Consider the following 17,879-nt stretch of genomic DNA (forward strand, 5'->3'; position numbering starts at 1 on the left):
TAATGGCCTATAAGGCGAGGCAAACCTGACTTCTCTGGCTTCATCACATAGCATCCTCCCCACTGATTACTTTATTTCAGTCCCATCAGCCCTTTGCTGCTTCCCAAACATATCAGGCATGTTCTCATCTCACAGGCTTTATAGCATGTTTCCTCTCCCTGGAACTCCCTTCCTCTAAATTTTGTTGGAGCTAGCATCCACCCTTCATTCAGGTCTCACCTCCAGGGTCACCCTATCCCAGAGCCCTTCTCTGACCATCCTTTATAAGATAACAACACCTCCAGTACCATTCTTAACATCCCTTTGACCTTGCTTTCTGTTTCTCCTTAGCACCGGTCAACATCTGACACACTGACTTACTCATTTATTTATTGTCTGTAAAGGCACTGAAGACAGAGACTATCCACATACCATAGAGGTGCTCCACAATATTTGTTAAGCAAATATGAAAAAAAAATGTTAGATCTATCTTATTCTGCCCTTCCTATCTAATAGCATCTATCTGGTTGCTTTCTCTGCCCTTTCTAATCTGCCTTCATTGCATTATTTTGGACTCTTTTCACATTTTTAGTAATTGAATTTTCAGTGATGTCTGTTCCCTTCCTTACTTTTAAAATTTTTACTTTTTGTTCTGTAATGAAAGTATTTTATTCAACCATTTTTCTTACTTAGGGCTGTAATGGCCCTTTTCATCATGTTCTATGGCTTTATCATCTCATCTTTAAGTTCTGGTTTTTATAGAATTCATACTCTTATTAGGTGGCTCAATAACTAGAAATATTTTTTGGGGAATTGCCTTCTGTTCCTTGGGTTATTTTCTCTTCTAGACTTGGTTCTCTGCCTATATTTTGCATGCATTTTTCTTTCTTTTTATTTTTTCCTGTAGTTTGTGTAGTTGCCATGGTCTTGTATTTATTTGTTTGTTTGCTTATTTGTTTGTTTGTTTGTTTAATCTTGCTCTTACTAACTAACTCTGGACAGAACTTCTCTTTGCTCTGTTATTTTACTTTTAATTTTTTCTTCCAAAGCATCCTTCAAGAATCACTATGCCTGAGGTCTTGGGTGGTGATGGGCAGGTATGAGGGGCAGGGTTAGGTAGGAAGGGAGATCAGCTGACCTATATGCAAGCTTCGATTAATCATTTTTAGAATTCCCGGTGGCAGCTCACACTTCTGAGAGTGTGTAAACCCCCTCTTCTTATGTTCCCTTACTTGAAGGGTAGGGGAAGTTATGCTGTTCCAGGGAGGCAGGACCTGCCTCTGGTTTCTTTGATCTGATTCAGCACAGAGCCCTGGAGTTTTCTTTCATCAAGCACATTGCTCTCCCTGACTCCTTTATTTCTCATGACTGACCAGTCCCATTCTACAAGATGCTTCTACTAAGTTACAATTAGAAGAAGGAAAGTACCAAGTTAAGTTTGCTTCCGCCTAGATTTGGGTGGTCTGTGTAAGAATTCTCATACTAGTTGCTAGAGCTGCCATATTGAATTCCACAGTCCAGGTGGCTTAAACAACAGATGTTTATTTTCTCATAATTCTGGAGACTAGAAGTTCAAGATCAAGGTGCCATCAGGGTTGGTGTCTTGTGAGGACTCTCTCCTTGACTTGCAGAAGGCTGTCTTCTTGCTGTCTTCACTTGGCCTTTTCTCTATGCATCAGCATCCCTGAGGCCTCTTCCTCTTCATCTTTTTTTAAAATATATTTTTATTGATTTCAGAGAGGAAGGGAGAGGAAAAGAGAGAAACATCAATGATGAGAGAGAATCATTGATTGGCTGCCTCCCGCACACTCCCCACAGGGATCGAGCCCACAACCTGGGCATGTGCCCTGACCAGGAATCAAACTGTGACTTCCTGGTCCATAGGCCAATGCTCAACCACTGAGCTATACTGGCCAGGGTCCCCTCTTCCTCTTCTTACCAGGACACCAATCAGACTGAATTGGGGCCCCACCCTCATGGCATCATTTTAACATAATCACTTCTTTAAAGACCTTAACTCCACTTAAGGTCACATTCTAAGACACTGGGGCTTAAGGATTTAACATATCACCTAAAGAGTAGAGATTGGGTAGAGTCGGGGGACAAAATTCAGCTTGAAACAATTCTCGAAATTTAATTGACTTCAGGGTCACAGCCCTTGGGGTAAAAGCCCAGTTAGGAACCTCACCGTGGTGCTCCCCCAATATGGCTGCCCCACTGAGCTTCTGTTTCTTTCCTGGGATCATGTCATTGGGCTGTGGTTGAAATGCTTTGACAATTTGTTCATTTTGTTAGGAACCCATGATGTGTAAAAAGAAAGTTGGGCACTGTGAGTTCTGATTCGAGATTTATTTTCTGCTCCAAATCTGCACTGAGAACCCACCAAGAACCTGACCCTGTGCACATATGTTAGGCACTGGACCACAGCACAAAGAGCAGCACAGCCTGATCCTTATTGCCCACATTTTCTGCCTACCAGCTTCTTTCTCCAATCTGATCATGACCTACTAGATAAAATTTTCACATTGCCTCTTCTCCACCTCCATGCCTAGCCCAGATCTTTGCTTGAAGTTGTGGGTGTTCAATAAAAATCATTTAGAAAAAGAAATGCATGTGGAAACTTTAAAACAGACTGTCACAATGTTATTTGTCCTTAACCCAAAGAACAAAAGGAAAAAACCTCAATTTTTTTCTGATGTCAGAGGAAGGGTGAAGGAAAGAAAGACTCACATCTGGCCAAGTTTTAGCTCTGAACACTTTGCATAATCAGTTAGAAACCCTTTGTTAGTGGGCCAGATGGCTGCTGTACCCCAAAAGAAAATTAAGTATGTAAGCTGTGTCAGATGAAGGGAGGAATTAGAAATTGCTTTCTAAAGAGAAAGAACTTTCTCTGAAGCTGCCCTGTAGGTGTGGTTAATATCAGCCATTGGTTTCCTAGCAACCAAGCCCTTTCCCTTACAGAAGTATTTCCACACTGTTTTCAAATGTTCTCCATAGACATTGGAGGATGCACCCAGCACCCATAACGCTTTTCAGGAGAACTGAAAAAGCACAAACTAATGAGTATGAGAGGAGATGGCCCTGCCCTCCTAGGCTGGTTTACCTGATGCCATTGATGCTCCCAAATGTGGGACCAGCCCTCACTCATTTGTCATGGAATCCTGCCCTGGAATTCCTCTGGGCACATAAAGAGTTTCTAAGGCAAATCCAGGAGACTTCTGTGCCCATAATCCAGAGTGTGCCCTAATCACAGTTGTTCAACTTTCAACATCTCTCCTGCATGACTGCAAGCCACCTCCTCACTGATTTCCTGCCCCTAAACTTGACCTTCCTCCAGTTCATCCTGCTCATTGCAGCCAGTCTCCTTGTGAAAGAAAATCCTAGCTGTGTCTGTCCATGTCTATTCATTTCTGTCCAATGGGCCTTTTGTGGCCTGACTCTTGTTTAACTCTCCAGCCCGTTCATTCTTCCACATGCACCCTTTGCTTTGGACAGACCATACTATTTTAGTTCCCAGGACACACCAGACTACTTTACACCTTGCCCTGTGCCTTAGGACGTGCTTTTTCCTTTACAGATATACCCTAACCTCACTTAAAATTGAGCAATCTTATAATTCCTCTTTGTCCCTCAAGATTCAGCTCACATGTACAATAAATCCCCACTTAACATTGTTGACAGGTTCTTGGAACTGCAGCAAAATGATATATAACAAAACCAATTTTACCAAAGGCTAATGATATAAACAAGAGTGAATTTCCTACAGCATCACATCTATGCTAGAATGAAGCAACATTGAATAAAATGGTGTTATTCAAGGGCCTGTTGTAGACTCTTCTGTGAAATTGCCCATTACTCTCTTTCTGTCCCTAAGTCTGCTTGGTATGCTTCCCTTATAGACTCTGGGTTCACACCTGTCTTAGTACTACAGTAAATATGCTTTAATTGTTGGTTTACTTATCTATGTCCACAACTAAATGGGAAATCTTCAAGGACAAAGTGCTTTTTTCCATGTTTTCTACACCCACAACAAGGCCTAGAACATAGTAGATGCTAAGTAATTGTGCAGTGAATGAATAGGCAGTGAAGCAGACAGTATCACTTGGAACCTGCCTCAGGTTTCCTATGTCTGTTTCCAGTTCCTTTCTAGACTGGCATTCTGTTTTCATGAGATGTCAGCAGAATCGTATGTAAAGAAGTATATATAATGGCTTAAACCTCCAAACATGTCCACATAGAAAACTGTATTCTAACTTCTAGAAAGGATATATCAGCAGGGAAATAACTAAAATATTTTATAATCTGAAGATGTGACATTATGTGCCCATTGATTCAAGTACAGAAACTATTGACATTTAATCATTGCATGCAATAAAAACTTTTTAAATTATAACATTTTCTAGAATCTGAGCTTGTTCAAGAAATCTAAGACAACATCTGACACAATATCTCACGTAGAAAGAGAGTGGGTTCTTAATACCCAGTCCCAGAAAAGTGTTTAAATACCTTCCATATCCATAAGCACAGGACCCATTGAGGAAACCCATTTCATTATTGAACATGCCTAATTCAAGTCTGAGCCAAATAATTTAGATCTTTATTATAAAATCCAATTCATTCATATGCATTACTTGCAGTTATTGTGGGTAAGAGCTTCTCCTTATTCTTTGACTAAAATTTGCTTGTTATAAGACATCTTCCTCATATAGGTTGACTGTATGTTTTGTAGCAGCCCAGGAAAAGGGCTTTCTTTCTTATATATTACTTTTCACAGAGAAGATCATTGTCATGCCTCTTGGCCTTTTGTTGGCCTGAGCTCTTTGGGTCCCTTCAACTACTCTTCATCAGATGTGGTTTTCAGATACTTCATCATCCTGATCACCATCTTTTATATATATAACCACACAGAGCCTGCCTAATCAACAAGAATATGCCAAAGGCCAACTATCAAGACTAAAAAGGTGAGTGATTTTGCTATCTTTGCAAGTAAACAAGTTAACCTGCTACAGTTTCATGGATGCTGGCAAAAAACCTAGGACTTCTGGGTCAGAGACAAGAATAGCAATAGTCATGGCTTCAGGACCAACATTTTGTGTACCAGTTCCCCAGACCTCATTTCCTCCAGAGATATATGAAAGGGGACTGACCAGATAACACCTGGATTCACAATGGGTTGCATTGTAGAAGAGGAACCACAGATGAGGAAAAAGATGAGATTCCATCTTTTATAATGGGGTGCAAGCAAGCCTGCTTAACTTTGCTTCCAAAGGAGACATTATCTTTATCTTACAAGGCAATTTGCTATACAGATTTGTTTGGAAAGAGTTCAGAACAAAAGATTGTCAATGCCTTTATTTGTAAGACTAGAGGCCCAGCACACAAAATTCATGCATGAGTACAGTCCATAGACCTGGCCTGCAATCAGGGCCATCTTCCCTGGCTGCTGGCAGCCAACCCCGCCCCCCACTGCCACCCAGCCCCAGTTCCCTGCTCGCCATCAGGTGATTGGAGCTTGCCGGCCAGGGGAAGGGACTAAGAGATTGGCCAGCGGGCCCCAATCAGGCGATCAGGGCCTGCGGGCTGGGGGCAGCTCCTGCATTTAGCGCCTTCCCCCTGGTGGTCAGTGCGTGTCATAGCAACCAGACATTCCGCCGTTTGGTCGATTTGCATATTAGCCTTTTATTATATAGGATGTGCAGAAATGTGAGAGTTCCATGGAAAATTTTCTCCCACTGTAGATATCAACACTGAGGAGATGAACCAGTTCTATAGCTATAAGTGAACCATACAAAAGAGACTAAACAGCTGTGGTCTCTGGAAACTACACTGTGAGCATCACCTACAGGTACCTGGAGCAGAAGGACTTTTACCTTAGAGAAGCCATGGCATTAAATTATGGAAGACAGCAGCCAATGACCACAAATCCACTCATTCATTATTTCTGAGCACTTTCCTTCCTCCATTTAAGTGTGTATTTAGTGAAACAAGGGTCAGAACCCACCCAATCCCCTTAGGAGGGAATTCTAGGTCCTGTGTGATTAGTGGCATTTTCATTTATTGCTTTAATTATGCTTATTGTAGCCATCCACAAGACCAAGCAAAGGGCCTGTGTCTATGAACAAATGGTTTTACTATGGAATTGCTAGAGATTTTTTTGTGTGAACATAACAGTATCAAGTCATCTTAATCCTAAGAACAGTCATGAAATTATGACAACACATTTTGAAAGAATTTCCAAGCCCATTCAGTCAGTTACATGTCTCTGGGCTTGAGAAGAACTTGGGTTTTATTCATTTACTTATGCAACAGATACTAAACTGTGTCAGGCACTGTTAGAAGTGCTGAAGGTAGACCAGTAAAAAATACAAAACTCCTGCCCACCTGCACGGAGCTTACATCCTAGTGGGAGAGGCAGAAACCAACCCAGTAACTACATTGATGTAAAATACCAAGTGGTGGTAAGTGCAATGAAACAGGACAGCAGGTTACAGAGCTGGAAAGGAGGGGTGCTGATTAAGCAAAGGTCTTGCTGAGACAAGATCTGAATAAATCAGGAATGCTTGCCCTGACAAATCTGAGGGACGAATGTTCTAGCAGGAAGAAATAACTAGTGCAGTGAGGTTGGCTTGCTTGTCACTCGAGTGGAAAGAACAAGATAAAGGATGGGTGGAGATGGACATTTGCTTTTCTTTAGAACAATATGCTTTATATCACATGGGCAATCTCAGTTCTTCCCATGATGGAGAGAAGACTTCATTCCTTTGTCACTATACCCATCCTTGTGAATAAGCTTAAAGCATGAAAAAGTATCATACTACAGCTTGAGATGCTTCATCAAACTCTATATTATTCTCCAAAATTTTCTTTGACTCCCCATTAATTACCATGTACATTAATGCAAATACCATGGTATCCCATGCTAACCTATTTGGCCAATTCTCCAGCCTTGCCTTTCACATGGCACCACCCTGGATACCATAGGAACCAGCCCTAAAGAAATTCTTGCAGACTTTAAAATGAGCCACCCTCAGATTTTCCTCCCGATGATACCTCTTCCTGAGTGTCTGCCTTCTCTTCCCCCGTCAGCCCATGTGTCCTTCAAGACTGAGCTTGGGCATCATAGCTCAAGGAAACTACCTAAACACCCAATCTGATTAGGGATCGCACTTCGGTCTTTGCTTCTCTCTTACATGTTTCTATTCTCAAATGTAATTGCTGATGTATTGTGTATCACATTTGACAGTGAGTTTCTTGAGGGGAGGGAATTTCAAATTTCATCTCTATGTTTCCAGTTCTTAACACAGTATGTTCCTCATGGTAGGTGCCCAATAATAATTTGGGTAGAATAGATAAATGAATGCATGCGTGAATATATTATATTTCAAGGTTTTCTCTATTAGCAGGAAGCATTTGAATACATTCCTCTGGACTGCTATGCAGCTGCTCTAATCATACTGAACACATTTACTTTCAGGCTGCTCAGAATATAATTAAATAAATTGTTTTAAATCTATAATGCATTAATCAACCACATTTCAAAAAGTTCACACTGTTACTAGCCTCTAACAATCTCAGTATCACTGGACATCATCTTCTTGGCTCCCTTTTGCTCCTAAGAATTAAACCCACTACTGTTATTCCAGGAATTATTGTGTATTTTATGGCTTGAGAACCCCACTTAAGAGGGGTAAGCAGACCTTGAAACCCCTAGAGAAAAATAACCATTTCTTGGGTAGAATCATTCTTGGGCTACTTTACAGAGAACTTAGGTCTTTGATGTCTGTGATCTCATTTATATGTAGAATATATATTTTTTAAAGCTGAAATCAGTAACAGAGAGTAGATGATGGTTATCAGAGGCTGGGGCATGAGGGAAAGGATTGATTTTTAAAAAAGTAGAATGAGGGTTGGCAGGATTTGGGGGAGGGGATCATGGGGAATTATTTTTAATCGGTACAGAGTTTAAGTTTTATAAGAGAAAAAGAGTTCTGGAGATGAATGTGGTGATAGTCGCACAACAATGTGAATGTACTTTATGCCACTGAACTATACACTTAATATGGTTAGAATAGTATATTTTCTATTATATCTATCTTATCACAATAGAAAAAATGAAATTCAAAGTCCTTGGCCAGTATAGCTCACAGTAGTGTGTTACATGATTAAATAGAATAGCCCTGAGTTAATGCTGCTCAAACAATGTGTAATGCTTGTTTTAATTTTGGTCAGTTGAGAAGCAGACCCAAGACAAGAATTTGAGTGAGACGGTTTATTTGGGATGTGCTGGGAATTCCAGTAGGGGACCAGGAAAAATAACACAGGGAAGAAGGTGGTCGGCAAAGAGTGTGCAATTAAGCCAGCTACCCTAGTGGGTGACTGGAGCTTCATCCCAGGGGAAACTCTGGGAAATGACGCAGAACACATTTGCTACAAATACCCTGCTTGAGAGGGGAGGAGACAGGGGTATTTATACAGCCTCTCCTAATATTCATTGATTGAGGGTTCCTTGGGGTTGTTAATTTCTGGACATTTCACCATTGCCTCTCACTCTGACAGTTGCACCTGGGAGAAGAAGGGCAAAGGTCCCAGGAACAGAAAGAAATGCAGGTACTGGCAGACAGGTAGATGGAGAAGGAAACAGACAGGGCACTGACAATGTCTACTGTAGTACTGGTGCTCAGCAAATTTCTTCCCTTGTTCTAATCTTCCAGCTCAGAGCTCTCCTACTCAACAAGTGAGAATAAATGCCCACCCACTTCAGCCACATAAGGTAGTGAGCTCAGGACCCCGCACTCAGGTTATGAGAAGGCTGTGAGCAGTGATTAACCACAGAAGTAATGACTGAGAATAAAATCAATGGGACAAGATGGTATAGAGCACACACCTGGAGCTCAACTGAATGGGAGGAAAAAACAAAAAGGATCGAGGCCAGGCCTGGGTAAGAGATGCTTTCTTGGTCCAACTGGATCAGGGTTACCTGTAGTTCATTACAGAGGAAGACCTGAACGTTAATAGTAGAACATCATTGTACTAACAATTACTGTACTTATCTCTGTCTAATCACCTGTATTTGGTTCTCTTTCCATAGTAGAGGATTAGAATTGCTCAACTAATCCTTTTATTATCTTTATAAAATCCCAGAGTAAAGAACCTATCCAGGTATTTCTCTATTCAGCTATCAGCCTGGGAGGACCCTACATGATTTCTGCTGGGTCGAATCTAGCACCCAGAAGATGTAAACCATGAAAGCATATTCTTCCCCTTACACACATGTGGATTTTTTTGGTGGGTACCCTGGCTGCACATCACAAAAAGTCTTCTGAACAACAAGAATGTTAAGTAAATCAGGGGGAAAAAATCTAAATTGGCTTAAAACAAAAGGTGTTAAGAGGAACAGAAATTGTTCTGCACTATGGATGATTATGGAAGGGACAGGCTCAACCCATTGACCACTGTAATGAAAAATGATGTTGAAAATATTAAGCCTGCTGAAGAAGGGGGAAAGCCTGAAAATGTTAATCTGTGATATTCTGATTATAGAAAGAAACTTATTGTTATGCCCAGATTTCAGGATCCCCAAGAGACCACACCAGGGAGCCAGCCAAGTCCGATGCAAAAGCAGAGAGTCTTTTATTCAAACCCGGGCTTGACTCCCCTACCCTCCTTACTGACGCAGCAGCAAGTGGCAGAGAGAGGGCCAGCCCTGTGGGGAGAGAGGTTTTATAGTAAGGGGAGGAGAGAAGACTGTGGGCCCTGCCGATTGGCCAGGCGCAAGTCGGTATCTCGTTACACAGGATGTGGTCGTATCTATGGCGCGCACTTCCCTTGATTGCCATTGGTTAATTTAAAGAAATCCTGGGTGTGGCTAGCAGAGGCTTGGGCTTCCGGGAAGAAGCCTTGCCGAGCACATGGCTGCCCAAAAATGGAGGACCCAGGGTAAGATGGAGGGCGTAGTCCTTGCCCTTTCACTTATCATAAACATTCACTCCTGAAACTGATTGCATTGAAAGCATAACAAATACTGGAGGTTAATCTCTGATAATCCTATGAGGAAGGAAGATGAGAGATGAATATAAACCACTATTACTTGTATAGACTGGAAAAGAAAGTGGAAGAGCAACCCAGCTTAAATAGAGAACATGATAAACATCATCTTCCTTTTTACATCCAAGCAGTAGAATTTACTAGACTTAGAAGAGAACCTTTAATAACAGGAATGAAAGGATGACCAAGCAGAATTACTAATGTCTAGCAAAAGAATAAGAGGATGAAAAGTTTGAGGATACCAGCAATAGGTTTGTGGTTGTGCACCACAGAGGAATCTAGACTGGACAGGGTAGAAAGGGAAGCATTAGAAAGGGGGGCAATGGCCATGTTGTAAAGGGAAGCTTGGGAGTTTAGTGGTCTTGATGTGGTGAAGAATCAGAAGATTTGTAAAGAAGGAAGTTAGCTAGAAGGAGGGAAATTTGGGTCATTGTGGGATACAGAAGTTTACATCTTATTGATGGTGGATTCTTGGCAATAACCATTACCAAGTGATGTAGGTGATTGAAGGGGAGTAAGAGTCATGGGTAGTCAGAGAAAAGGAGTTTCAAGGTCTGGCTCTTGGGTGGTTCAACTACATAGATGTTGCCCATGACAGTTGGAGGAATTGGGGTGGAGAGGAAAATAGCTCTGCAATTGCTAAAGTCTTCAGTGAAGAAGGGAAGAGGTCAAGAGTTAAGCAAATAAAAGCAATGAGAAGTAGTAACAGCGGGATGGATGAATGTCATTAGCCTCAAAGGAAGAGGGCTTTCATTATCATGCAGATCAAAGAGCAATGGGTTGGAAACAGCTAGGAGAACTTCCCCTAAGCCTGCATCTCCATGAGATGTGAAGTGTGGGAGAAAACTCAGCCTCCAGCCAAAGGGGAAGTAAGTATCTGCTCAGGTCCAGCTGCTATTTAGGTAAAACAGTGTCCCTAGTTGTGTCCTGCACAACAGTACCTCCCCCAGATGTTGAAGAAGCTCAGTCAAATAATGTCAAATAAAAGGTTCCCTGATCAGATAAGTTTGAAATATGCTGCATGATACACCCTCTTCCAAAAGAATCATGTTACTAGCTAAACAATTTCAGGAAATCCTGTGGAGTAGAAAAGTGTTTTATCCAAATGTTTTCATTTGTACTAATATTTGACCACTGAATCATTCCCTGGGGGCATTCCTAAATAGGTATTTTATGCCATGGGGGAAGTTGAGTTAAGAAGGAAGAAAGAGGCTTCAGTGAAAAGGTAAAGAGATAAATATGTAGAGATAGAATATGGGATACAAAGTCAGCCTGCCTTGTTTTGATTTCCAGCTCAGGCATTTCCCAGCTCTGTTACTTGGGCAAACGACTTGCTCTGTATGCTTCAGTTTCCTTACCTATAGGAGAAGAAGATGGAGAAGGAGAAGACCTAAATGGTAGGGTGATAGTAATGATCAAATTAACACAGGAATGCTTAGAGAAATGCCTGGTGACTGATGTGTACCCCCCTATCCCAAATGAGAACTGTTATTACTGCAGAGTTTATTTGCAAAGAAAGGAGAGTTGCAAGTGACAAACCAGTTCCAAACAGTGGGAGATTCCAGAGGAGAGTAATTCCAAAAAAAAAGGTAGGAAGGGTAACTCTCACATGAACCTGAATTAGGTAGAAATGTGCATCCCAAGAGTACTTCCCCAGAAACATTACTAAAAATCCTACCCACCTGCACAGTTTAAGAGTTTATAGTTTCACTATTTCATGCCCACAGCTGTGTGAACTACATAAGACAAGATGAACACTTGTTAGTGTGTTTGCTATTTAAATTTTCTCTGGTGTGACTTTTTCATTTATTTCTTTGGCCCATTTATATGGTATATCAAGGTATTAAATTATTTTTCTCCAAATGTAAACAGTAGTCCTCCCCCACCTCCCTCTATGCCTTTTTCTCTTTGCCTGACTCAGAAAAACCCTGAGCTGGTTCCATTCATACCAGGCATGTCAATGACCTTCTCATTGGGAATATAAAGAGGTGTAATCAATTTGTTTTTAATAAGAATAATGGGTAAGAAATACAGCGGCCTTCCTGATCAAAGCCCTTGCAACTATCTTATTCCCTTTTCACTCAATATCTTTTCAAAATTACTTACCCAATACTTTAGTCCTCCCTTTTTAGCTGACAATTTTGAATCAGGAATATTGTACCATGTCCACATCTCTGAAATCTAATAAGATAGAACATGCTTTTCCTGCTCTGTGAGCGTTCAGGAAAATGGGTGGAGGAGAATGCTCCAGGCCACCATCGGGGAGCCCTGCCTCTATCAAACATTGTCCCAGAAGGAGATGACAAGGACATTAGCTTACTATTCAGCATCCAGCCTGAGAAAGCATGGTGAGCCAGATAGGAAGAAAAAAGCAAATTCAAACCTTCACAAGATTCTTTGCTGGTGACTTACACCCATGCAGGGCCATACTATTTAAAAAACCCGGTCATCTTCCCATTGTTTTTTCACAACAATTCTGTTCCTATGGGCAGCTCTATGTTGATGAGGCAACACCTGGTTTTGGTATTTCTAAATATATGAAAATACCTGAAATTGAGTCATTTATACTTGAGAAATATTCCAGGAATGTTATCCTGTGTTAGTCATCTGAGGTCAGTATAGGAGCCCTTTTAAAATGGGAATGGGGGAAATGAGAAGAAAAGGAGAATGTGGGAGAGGACTTGACTAGGGGGTAGAGGAAAAGAGAAGGAAGGTGTGTAGGCCAATTCCTAGACTTGTAGAAATGATGTCCCTGTTATGCCCAGATTTCAAGATCCCTAGCAGACCAACAGGGAGCCAGCCAGTCCGATGCAAAAGCATAAGAGCCTGTATTTCAAACCCGGGTTTGGCTCCCCTACCCTCCTTACCGACTCAACGGCAAGCCAAGTGGCAGAGATAGAGAGAACTCTGTGTGGAGAGGGGTTTTATAGGGGGTTGGAGTAAGGGGAGGAGAAAGGGCTGTGGCCTTGCCGATTGGCCAGGCACAAGTCGGTGTCTTGTTCCTGGGTGTGGCTAGCAGAGGCTTAGACTTCCGGGAAGAAGCTCCTTGCCAAGCACATGGCCAAGGTAAGATGGAGCACTTACCCTGGGGCAAGATGGAGGTAGAGGAAAAGAGAAGGAAGGTGTGTAGGCCAATTCCTAGACTTGTAGAAATGATGTCCCCAATCCACTCCTCTCCTTTCTACTACACTTGAAGCTAGACTAGCTCTTCCAAGCCTATGCCTTCTACCCAATGAGATTTTTTTTAAAAAAATCAGGACACTGTCAATTTTTCTTTCTCATAGTTACCTTGGTTTTAGACCCTGGACCTTTCTCATGTCACACCACATTTGAGCACAAAGGATATAGGACCGCAGAGAGCTTCGCTCACTCTAAAATGTAAAGCAACAGCATTAATGCCAATATGTTTGTATTGCCTTCTTACTTCCATTTTTCAAACAATTCTCTGTTTTGGAGATGAGGTAGCTGAAGGTCACCATGGTTAAAGTGACAGGACCAAGATCTTCACCTGCCTTGTCTTTGAGGAGGACTCCATGCCAGCTCCTCTGACTCCTAGAGTCCTGTCACTCTGTGAATAGGGGATGGAGAGATGGAAAGTGAACCACTCTGAGCCCCTCCCCTATTTCATGGAGAGTAGCTCAGCTATGACCTGTAATATCTACTGCAGTTCTGTAATATTGTATTGCCAATAGGGTTTCATGACTGAAATAAAAGTTTGAAAATCAGGGCATTACCTTGGGAAATTTAAAGTCATGGTCAAGGAAAAGCAATTGTCATCACCATCAGAATCAGATTTATCTGAGCTCTTGTTCTTTCTTTTCAATTTTTTAAAAATATATTTTTATTAATTTCAGAAAAGAAAGGAGAAAGAGGTAGAAAGATCAATGGTGAGCGATAATCTTTGATTGGCTGTCTCCTGCACACCCCCCACTGAGAATTGAACCCCACAACCCAGGCATGTGCTCCGACTGGCAATCAAACCATGACCTTCTGGTTCATAAGTTGACACTCAACCACTGAGCCACGCCAGCTAGACTGAGCTCTTGTTCTTTTAAGAAACTGTAGAGATAAAAATGCTTTAAGACATGGCCCTATAATTAAGGACCTGATAACTTAGTTGATAATAAGAAATTTTAAAAATATCAATATGTGCACGAAAAATTGGTATATTCCATAAGTGTGAAAGCTACTCAAATAGTTTATTGGAAGAAAAGGTCCTTCTCTAAGGGACAGGAAATATAGAAATTACGATTCAAAGATGGGTTCTCCAGGATTTCAAAACTGAAAATGGAGTATGATCCAGAGTTAAATGAAGACAATTGTTCACATGCAGAAACTACAGTGTGGATCCCTGACTAATGATCCTGCAATAGGAAAGTATTTTATTAATAGCCACCTTTATTGTGCTAAGTGTTGTATATGAATTGTCTTATTTGATTCTCACTTTAACTCAGTGATGTGGGTATCATTATTCTCATTTTGAATGAAAGGAAACTGATGTTTAGAGAGTAAAGTGACAACTCCAGCACCAGAGATTATCAAATCTAAATAAATCTAAGGAATATGCGTGAATGCTGGTAGGTAAGCAAAGCATGGCTCTGGAGGAAATGATAAATGTTCAGAATGGCTGGGACACAGGATGGGTGAACTAAAGAAAAATAAGTGACTGGCTTCTTTCACTTAGCATAACATTTTAAAGTTTTATGTATGCTATATTCTAGTGTATGGGCATACCACATTTTGTTTACCCATTCATCAGTTGATGAGTATTTGGGTTGTTTCGGTTTGAGGCTCTTATGAATAATGCTGCTATGAACATTGTGTACAAGTTTTTTGTGTGAACATGTTTCCATTTCTTTTGGGTATGTACCTAGAAGTGGAACTTCTGGGCCATCTGGTGACTCTCGTTTTCCAACGTGGCCCTGCTATTTTACATTTCCACCAGCAATGTACGAGGGGTCCAATTTTTAAACATTCTCATGAATTTTTTTATTTTATTTTCTTTTTATACAATTGATTTTTTAAAAATATATTTTATTGATTTTTTACAGAAAGGAAGGGAGAGAGATAGAGAGTTAGAAACATCGATCAGCTGCCTCCTGCACACCTCCTACTGGGGATGTGCCCGCAACCAAGTTACATGCCCTTGACCGGAATCGAACCTGGGACTTTTCAGTCCACAGGCCAACGCTCTATCCACTGAGCCAAACCGGTTAGGGCATGGACTGAATGTTCTTGAGCATCTCCAGGAAAGCCTGCGGGGATGGTGCCTCCACATTCTGGAAGCTGTTCTGTACTCTGCCACACAGGAAGAAGTATTTCGCCTCCAGCCAGATGAACCCGAAGTGGTTCTCATCGAACAGGATGAAGACTCCAGGGAAGCGCCTGTGGTAGGCTAAGCCAGGTAAGGTAACAGTGTCCACGCCATAGAAACACATCCTGCAGGTTTGGGGGTAGTTCTGGTCTCTTGAGCGCACGCCCACAGGCAGAACAAACGGGACAGGCTGCTCCTCCAAAGCTGCAGCCCCGGACTCCCCGACGCTGGGCTGGGCAGGGCTCTGCCAGCCATGGCCCTGGCTTTCCTCAGTCCCATCTTCTTGCTGCTGCTGCTGCTGCTGCTGCTGCTCCCGGATCACCTGCTCGTCAATCTCCTGGACGACGCGGGAGAGCTCATTGAAGTTGTGAAAGATCTCGCCATCTCGCAGCTGGATGCGGCGCATGAGGTGGATCTCTAACGTCTTCTTGGAGACTCCCGTGATCTTGGTGACCCTGGCATACTTCCCATGGAAGCTGAGCATGGCAATCTTTAGGCCGAAGGCATCGTAGTAGTATTGGAAGAGGCCTGGCCTGATGAGGTCGTCCGGGTGTCTCGGCGGGAGATAGAGGCGGCGGTAGGTCAGCCAGTCATACTGCTGTCTGTCCTCCAGCACCGGCCCCCCTTCTTCCCTAAGCCACGTTGGTAAATCCGTTCCGTGGTCTGTATTCTTGCACCGGGTCGTGAACCTGTCCTTCTGAATCTGCATGTGGCGGTTGTGGGGCCTGCTGTCGAGGCCTTCCATGCACTCCACCGTGGCTGATTTCCTCTCCGTCAGGCGAATTCTGAACGAGGGCTTGAAATGTATTGGGCCACCCACATGGGTGTGAAGGGAAGGCCTGTATTTCCAACCAGTAATGCAGAAGCCGTCCACCACTACATTCACTAGTGTTCTATAGTACTCATTATCTAGCTGCCACAATCCCAAAATGTTTCTGTATGGGAACAGCTTCGCATAGACTTCTCGATAAGACATACCCATCATCTCCAGGTTCTGCAAGTTTTCACGAACGCCAAACTCCTCGTGGCAGCGCCTTCTCCAGATGCTGTCGATGTGCAGGATGTGGTGGAATTTGGTGCAGGCCTGGGACAGTCTGGGCAGGTGGGTGCCAGGAACCCAGGCGAAGATCTCCACCAGCATCTCCACCGGCAGGTCCTGCAGCGAGCAGTGCGGGGCTGGCATGGGGCTCGCAATTCCTCCACTCCCCGCACAGCACCACGCTGCCACATCCCCCTCGATGTGCTTTTTTGCTGGGGCCCGCTTGCCGTCGGCCGCTGCCATCTCAACTGGGCGCTGGCGCTTCTGAGGACACCGCTTGCCCTCGGCCGCTGCCATCTCAACTGGGCGCTGGCGCTTCTGAGGACACCGACATCCCCGCGAAGAGCCCACGCTGCAGAGGCAAGCGCACTCCTCCATACCTCCAAAGGTAACAGCCACCAGAGTGGGCAGCTGTGCCTCAGCCAGGCTTTAAGCTGGCTCACCTCGCCCAAGAGTCCAACCACGCCCCCAGGGCCTAGCCACGCCCCCTCAGAGAGGAGCCAATTGTAGGACTTTAAACCCATAACCATTAACAGTTGCCTCTCTTTCCCAGTGCCCCCTCCCTGTCCTCCCGCCCTAGCCCCAGGCAGTCACTAATCTGATTTCTGTATGGATATGCTTCCAGTGATATGCCTATGGGCGGGGGGGACATTTCACATAAATGCAGTCATAATATCTGGTCTTTTGTGACTGGCTTCTTTCACTTAGCATAACATTTTAAAGTTTTATGTATGCTATATTCTAGTGTGTGGGCATACCACATTTTGTTTACCCATTCATCAGTTGATGAATATTGGGTTGTTTCCAGTTTGAGGTTCTTATGAATAACGCTGCTATGAACATTGTGTACAAGTTTTTTGTGTGAACATGTTTCCATTTCTTTTGGGTATGTACCTAGAAGTGGAACTTCTAGGTTATGTGAACTTGAAAAACATTGGGTTAGTTTCTATAATTCTGAGAACATACTTGATTTATATAAATATTTCATTTTACATATACATATATGTTAATAAAGTTTGTTTTGATTGGGAGAAAAAAAGAAAAATAAGAGGCAGGCCCTAGCTGGTTTGGCTCAGTGCATAGAGCATCGGCCTGCGAACTGAAAGGTCCCAGGTTCAATTCCGGTCAAGGGCACATGCCTGGGTTGTGGATCCCCAGTGGGGGACTTGTAGGAGGCAGCCAATCCATGATTCTCTCTCATCATGGATGTTTCTCTCTCTCTCTCTCTCTCTCTCTCTCTCTCTCTCTCTCTCTCCCTCTTCCTTCCTCTCTGAAATCAATAAAAATATATTTTTAAAAAAATAAGAGGCAGGAAATAAAGAGGATTCACTCTTCAAAGCATAGCCCACCAGTATCAGCTGAACCAATAACCAAAGGGGTGTAGGCACATTGCTTATTCTTTCCTACTTCCTGTTTAGACAACGGATTGCTTGGGAACACATACACTGAGATAGGAAACGAAGTCACTGGCACCTGTTTCTTTAATGAGCCTCTATTTAAGAA

General features: G+C 42.8%; 1 protein-coding gene across 1 annotated transcript; it reads right to left on the reverse strand.

Moving 5' to 3' along the window:
* Window positions 1-15,638: 15,638 nt before the first annotated feature.
* LOC102436831 (F-box only protein 31-like) lies at window positions 15,639-16,754 on the reverse strand (the record flags this gene model as incomplete). Its single annotated transcript, XM_023745266.1, has 2 exons — window positions 16,455-16,754; window positions 15,639-16,250 (listed from the first exon to the last, which is right to left on the reverse strand). Coding segments are annotated over exons 1-2 (912 nt in total), but the record flags the coding sequence as incomplete, so codon positions are not given.
* Between the last annotated feature and the right edge of the window lie 1,125 nt (window positions 16,755-17,879).

The sequence above is a fragment of the Myotis lucifugus genome, unplaced genomic scaffold (genome assembly GCF_000147115.1).
Source record: "Myotis lucifugus unplaced genomic scaffold, Myoluc2.0 scaffold_527, whole genome shotgun sequence".
Lineage (NCBI taxonomy): Eukaryota > Metazoa > Chordata > Mammalia > Chiroptera > Vespertilionidae > Myotis > Myotis lucifugus.